Source organism: Penaeus chinensis, chromosome 24, assembly GCF_019202785.1.
Source record: "Penaeus chinensis breed Huanghai No. 1 chromosome 24, ASM1920278v2, whole genome shotgun sequence".
Classification (NCBI taxonomy): Eukaryota; Metazoa; Arthropoda; class Malacostraca; order Decapoda; family Penaeidae; genus Penaeus; species Penaeus chinensis.
Window position 1 is genome coordinate 32201723 of NC_061842.1, and position 7500 is coordinate 32209222.

The 7500-nt window shown below is 33.8% G+C and overlaps 1 protein-coding gene across 8 annotated transcripts in view; it reads right to left on the reverse strand.

Annotated features, from left to right (window-relative positions):
• Positions 1–7500, reverse strand: part of LOC125038104 (differentially expressed in FDCP 8 homolog A-like) — a 25649-nt gene that overhangs the window by 15479 nt on the left and 2670 nt on the right. For 2 of the 8 annotated variants that reach the window (XM_047631380.1, XM_047631379.1), the window contains exons 2-9: positions 6897–7062; positions 5341–5485; positions 4521–4719; positions 4076–4166; positions 3481–3621; positions 3167–3329; positions 2398–2562; positions 731–775 (exon numbers count right to left, since the gene is read on the reverse strand). In XM_047631380.1, coding sequence (XP_047487336.1) covers positions 731–775; positions 2398–2562; positions 3167–3329; positions 3481–3621; positions 4076–4166; positions 4521–4719; positions 5341–5485; positions 6897–6959 — 1012 coding nt within the window. In that variant the 5' untranslated portion in view covers positions 6960–7062. Of the gene's footprint in view, positions 1–730; positions 776–2397; positions 2563–3166; positions 3330–3480; positions 3622–4075; positions 4167–4520; positions 4720–5340; positions 5486–6896; positions 7063–7500 lie in introns of those variants that run through there. The other 6 variants (XM_047631383.1, XM_047631381.1, XM_047631382.1 and 3 more) reach the window with 5 other exon arrangements.

Genomic DNA, 7500 nt, shown 5'->3' on the forward strand with positions numbered 1-7500 from the left:
GCTAAAGATTTGAGCTACTACTCTCAGATAATTTTCTTACAAGAATTACCAGTTAATATTTATGTTTATTTATGTCCACTTTCCAGAATTAAACCACAGTTACTTCTCCATCTATAAAGTCTCTGGACATTATCTCTCCACAGAGTTATTGCAATTCCAAATGTATCTTTAGAGCCACCAAACTAAGACATTTAATACCAACATCACCAACACCAAACAAATATGAATTAAAAAGGTTTGAAATAAAAAGTGGTCAGGGATTTCTGACAGATACTGATTAGAAGCTAAAATATAGCAACAACTAATAGATTTTTTAAAATAATAATAAACAACTCAGTCAATCCATCTAAGAATAAAAACAAACATAAACAAATTCCTAACATCTGGCAGAACTATGCTAGTAGAATGAGACAGAATAGTGGAATTCATTATTGAGCTTCAAGATAACTACACCAACATTGCGTAGGTCTATCAATCCAGAAAGTACAAGCCAAATACAAGAGAGAGCCTAACAACAAGCTCAAGGAAATTAATCCTGTTTTCTGAAAGATCCTCTTGTGAAACAAAGCCAAAGGAAAACTACTTGTAACAAGGAGCGGACACCTCTTATAATAGCTTCTCAAACTATTGCAAATTGTTTACTAAATCTTAAAACACTTTTAAGCAGAAAAGTAGGAAAACAAATCTAACAGAAACTTCTTAATCACAGTCATTACTCAAGAGCCAATACCTCTGCATTTTAACTTCCTGCCGTGCTTTGTGATAACAGTGAATTCTGAAAAGTTTGAAACAAACAAATTAGATAACTTAATTAAAGTTTTAGTTAAAAAAAAGGAAGAGAAAAATGAGTGCCCAGCAGTGCTCAACACAACAACTGAAATATGACAAGTCATTGTGCAATAATGATGCTCAAACTCAATAGGAACAAGGCAGAGAATTGCAACTTGTAAAATCATCATTTAAATTAATGAAAAGAATCATGCAAATCAAAATACTCACACAAATAAGAGAGAGATTTCACTGTCAAACTTTTTTAAGCATCATAAATGAAACAATGCCAACTGTAATAAGAAATAATCATCATATCAAAATATTCAAATAGTATAATGATCTGATTTCCCACATGTATATTTTCAAGATTCACAAAATTCCTCTTCTATATGTTACAATCAAAACTTTAGAACAATGACCTTATCATAAACACTTATCCATTCTCATATAATACTAAAACTCTCAATTTAATGGTTATAAATTATTTGACCTTTGTCACTAAATATTGAGAGCCCTAAAACACATACCAATGAGTATGAGTTTACACTGACAGAGAGAGAAAGAAACTGAATTAGATTTAGAGATTATCACATTGAAGGAAAACCTTAATGTCTAATAAACAGTCTACAGGCCCATCAGGTACTATCTTCAAATTTGTACACATCAGTACATTTACACAAAAGCATATTATGAACTACTGAATATGTAATATCAACAGAAGTCAAATCTTTGGTGTGAATATTACAAAAAGAACAAAAAATATATTTGTTATTTTATTAGAATAAAAATAACAATAAAAGAACATATGCAAGAACAAAGAGCTTCTCAAATTATTATCAAGAATAATTTCAAAAATACTAACACTGACTCTATAGAAACAATGGATATCAAGGATCATTGCTCTTTTAGCCAGGCTTTGGGAAGTCATTTGGGGAACTTTAAAAGCCAGACCTCAAGCATTATTTACCTAAATTCGAATTATGTTTGCAGACAATTAGGCTATATAGTCTATAATTATCTTAGTTACCATAAAATATCATGAAAAATGTTTTGTTTTCTAATATAGGAGAAAAGGGGAAAAAAATGAGGAAATATTATGAATACTAAAGTAATACAACAAAGAGATGAATATACAATCTGATGAATTAAGAGCACACATCTGAATTTCTCATAGCTGTCAGATTACTCTTTGTTTATTAGTTGCCCAGAGGTAGTGTTGTGTGTACCATACAGTCTACTTGATTGTTTACAGGTTAGTGGTAAGGTGCAAGTCCATGGTAGAAGTATTACTATAACTTTATTGATCAAACAATATAATCCAGCACAGTCCCGAAACTAAATGTTCCAGAATAGGGGTGGCGTATTTGTACATAACTTAACTGAACTTAATCTAATTTCTAAGTCAACTTTTATGACTATCTATCAACTCTGGACAAAGAAAAATGCAATCTACACTAGGAACCATATATTGCATAATTAATTACCTTATCAGATGGCTAAAACAAATGCCTATACAAAAAATATAATTACGAATACTAGTGAATAATAAACACTTATTACAATTGGCATTATTTTATAAAAACAGGCAGTAAAAAAATTAAAAGCTAAAACGGATTCACAACTCACTGTTTGTAATCAGTATCTTGCATTCTGCACACTTATAATTCTGGGCCGACAATCCCACTTCCGGGCATATTCTGAGGATGTAAGATGCATCTTCATTCACCCTCACACTTGGGCATCTGCGCTGAATGCCTTCCACACACCTTCCATGGCACTGGTACTCACACACTGTAAGGTATTGTAACTGTTGGTGTGTTGTTCACATAAACAGAAAGTAGATACAGATAAGCTTTAACCCTTACTAACCGCCTGAGTATGGTAACATCTAAAAGGTGTCAAGTGGAGTGGAGTCAAGTGGAGTGTATCACACTCCTAGGAACCTTGGCTTGTCCCTGAACCAAATTCTATCTTAGACCAAAAAACAGGCTTGAGGGGCATTGTTGGACAAGGAAGATTTCAACATATCATTCATGATTTATTTCTTTACACATAAGATTATAACTCCAGCAAGCCTGTGTCTATTAATCAAAAAGCATGAAGTAACATTTTCCTTTCATTTTATTCAAGGGGTTAACTTACCAACTAGAATGATTCTAAAAGAATCATATGCTGATATCAAGGTGAGTTTGAGTTTTGCTAATATATATAGAAAATTATGATAAGTAGAAAAACTATGTATTCAGTTTCCTTATATATTATTTCCATCATTTACTAATAGACATACAATCCTCTATTTACAAATTCCTCAGCTTACTGACAACAAAATGCACCAATTACTTTTGCTACATATGGTAATTTCTCTATCCATATCCAAAAGCATCACAACACTCACAGCTACAGATGTATGACACATGAATCACCCCCCAAATGATTTGGGCGCACTTGTCACAATACTGCTTTGATGCTCGGGTGAGAGGAGGCTTTTGGGGCTGGAGTTGATGGCTCAAACGAAAAAGCACACCAGTGGATGCAATCTCCTCTGCATCTTTTGCTTCCTGTGATTTGGAGATTAAACTATGACTTTATGTGCATCAGGCAATGCATACCAATGAAAATAATCATAACAAATTCTAATATCAGTAACTGAAAATACAAATAAGTAATCATACATGCATACATACACAGAGAATCTTGATGTAACCTTACTTGTAAACGCAATCTTATTTTTATCAGCTTATGCACAAGTGCTCGTCTTCTGGTGCTGGACTCCTCACACTGCAGGATTAGGGTCTTGCATTTCTCAATACTAGCTTCTAGTCCCTCAATACTTAGCTCTAGAACATTTTCCTGTAAAAAAATACATATAAGTAAGACTTCTTTGAATAACATAAATTAAGTCTTCCACTTTTTTTGGTAAAGCAGTATACAATATAGAAAATTAATACAAATTAACATATACATGTATCACGCAACTGTCCTCTTCCCCAATTTATTAACAGCCCTTTATAAGAAAAAGTATAAAGGAGAATGAATAGCTAGAGAGATTTAAATTTAGATTTTTGTCAAAGTATATAAATACAAATGGTGACAAAAAATGAAATGTGTCACTTACATCTTTTGTTTTGTGAAGTTACTTATTCTTAATTATAGTTTTTCTACATTTGTCACAATGAACTCTTCTTCAGCACATTATAAATCAATAAAGTACCAACTTCCCTTCCAAAATAAAATCTCTTCTACATATTAAAGAGAATATCAAACCAAAATAACAATAATATGTAAAACTGAAAAAAGACAATACCTCAGGTTGTGAAAAATAATCCTCAGTAATGCCCAACTCATTGTTAATCTCTGCCTCTTCTTCAGCTAACTCAGAATCAGTTCCTGGGCTCCTGTGAAAAAAAATTAGTACAATAGTATTAGCCTACCAGAAAAAAAAACTTGTTAGCCAACATAATATTCATGCTAATCATTACAGAGCACAATGAAACAAGGTAAGAAAATAATTTCTCTAATAACAAAACATCATTCCTATCATTATCTTTATTACAGAAATAAAATAAAATTAAGAAGACGTGATGTTCCTGCTGCTGATATGCACTAATGCTACAGTCCAAGAAAAATAAATTACTAAAGTAATAATTTCACAAATACAAAAGCTCACTGCTCTATCAAATCAACAACTAACAAGACCACTTCAGGCAGTGGCTTTCAGTAAAATACTCTGCATCCTAATCAAATCTCACACATCACTATGTGGATGCTCTGAAATGGGCGACACAGATGTATTTCTTGGAGTTGGAGGAAAGACCCCTGGACACTCTTCTTCTTCCTCTCTCTGGCATGCAGTCGGAGGGTAGGTCAGAAGCCGCTTGACCCCCGATGTCATGTTATGTACTGCATCTCCCATTCCCTGGGAGACATTGTGTACTACGTCTCCCATCCCTGAAACGACAATTCTACTCAACAGAAATCTGCAGTGTTACATCAGAACAATTCTTTTTACTGGAAGTTCTGTGATATAGGACATGACAATCTTATTCCCTAGGCATTTTACAATGACACCTTAGCTGTGGTAATTGCTGCATATATAATGATTTGTTTTGTATCATTCTATGTTCTAGGCAGTATTATCCTGCAATATCACTTTGTCGCATCATCCACAATCAGCTACCATTATTTTATTTAATTTTCAATGTTCCCAAATTTATGCATAAAACTGCATTTGTATCCAAATTAATTTTTTCAAATCAATGCTTTTTATACATTAACATATTTCATAGACTGTTAAATCAATACTTTTTATACTGGTACGTTAACATATTTCATAGACTGTTAGTGTTAACAGTTCCATGATCTGTCTTTTACTAAGACCAAGAATAAAATCTTTGCTTAAATGTGATCAGTAGCCTACATTAAGATGATGCACATACATGTTTCATTAATAAATATAGAACGTACAATAGCATGCAGCACAACTATATCCAAAGAGAAAGATCCTCATATTTATCACAACACAAAGCACAAAACCTTTCAGTTTCATATATCTCAGCAACAGTATCTTACCAGATGTAACACTGTGAACAACGTCTCCAACGCCATGTGTTACACTTGATGCAACACCAGACACCCCAGATACAACACCAGTGATATAGACGTTGGCAGTTTCACTTACATTCCACACTGTGTTGTCAGACATTACCACTGACACCTGAAAAAACTAGCACTGTAACATTCTGATCAAATTCTAGCAATCAATGCATGGTTAATATGCAGTTAGTTTGGCCTTCAACAGACACAGTCATACAGAGCAGGACATAATCAAATAACATAAAGCCATAGAAAAGATAAAAGCAATATGTACATTTTATAGGAAAATTAGCAAACACTATTTCTCTAGCCCATAAACAGGCTAAGTTTTAAAAACTGCTAATGCAAACAGTACCAGGAATTTGTAAGGTACCTGCAAAGTAAATGAGTTCCTCACCAGTAAAACAGAAAATAAAACCCTTCCCTTTCATCCAATATCAAACAACCTGATGCAGAAATAGTTGATCATAGGTTACAAACCTTTATTCATTACAGTACATAATACCAATAATCAGTAAAATAAATGGTAGAGCACAGCCTGGCTCCTTATTTATTATGAATAGTTCAGAAGGTCTAAAAACTTTACTCATACTCCTGTTAAAATTCTAAAAGGCCTATCAACTCAAGACCATCTAGATGCTACAATTTCACTAAAAAAAGAAAAAAGTTCAAGTATATAAAAATGCTACACTGCATACACCTGGAGGCCTTCCTACATTCTCTCAAGTGAAAAGCTCCCTTTTTTCTTGATGATTATCTCTATTTTCAATTTATTACAGATGTATCACAACACAAAAAAATTGGTACAATTTTGTTTTGTGTTAACGTTTACAAACAAGATTTGGAACACCTCCTACAGTTGGATGTAGTCAGAATGAATTTGGTGTATATCTTCTGTTCAATCATGTCAGTGATTCTAGAGCTGGCTTAGAACAGCCTTGAATAGTTGACCTGCGGGTTGTCTTGAAAAATAAGCAACATGAAGCTGTCAGTAATACATGGTACATTCATTTCTGATGAAGACATAGTCAAAGCTTGTAAAATATATCTCTTGTGCTGTGAAGATATTTATTCTAATTCACATCTTTTTCTATATATAGTATTATATTTCCACATCAAATAACTATACTATTCAAATTGCATGTTATGTCCCAGAAGAAAGGTGTCTTAGATTTCATTGGTAATTCCTATAAAAAACATGACAGATCATGATGTTACTGGTACTGATGGATTCCTCTCACCCTTTCCTACTCATGTATGAAGCATTTTACACTACAGAAATGTCTCTACATCCAACAGTCTTGGCCCAAATAATAAGGGAGGGAATGAGGTAGTCCATGGATATTGTGACAGAAAATCTGAAGGAAAATAAGTTATATAACCTTTATATGCAATGACCCTCACTATATCTAATGCAGACCCCCACTGAGGGCCTGCTGTCCCCAAAACCCCACCCTGGAACACAAAGAATGCTCCATTTATTCACATATAATGGAGCCTAGGTCTAATCTCAAGGAGGGGAATATGCTAACCTGTGAGATGAAGAAGTCAGGATATAGTGCAGCTGAACACCCCCACACTGAACCATTTGACATCTAGAAGCACGGCTGCAAAGCTGCTAGCAGACTCGTGTCATCCCTATTGTGGACACCATAGAATGGGTCTTCCACAGGAGGGGAAACTCATACTCCTTTTGTTCTGTTCACTCAATAGATGGCAGGGAGAAATGGTACATGAATTACATGTTATTATATATGTCATCTAGTGTAAGATACATTTATTTTATGTTCAGTATATATGTTTCTCTTTTAATTTCTGGTTCCATCACCACCTTCCCTTAAGGTGACACTACCATTAGTTCTTGGGAAACGCATCTTTCCCATCTGTCTGCAAGCAGTGTGTGTTAGTGTTTTTGTCAATGCAGAGCTGTACCCCTTGAACTACACTATATAGATAGAAAGATAGATAGATATATAGATAGATAGACTGATAGACATAGACAGATAGGTATAGATATATATATACTGTATACATGTATATTTCATCTCAGAGGTTAGTGTATTCCCCTCCTTGTGATGAGTCCAAGAAACTACTACAGCCATAGCCATTCTTGTGACCTTCATCATATAAATTGAA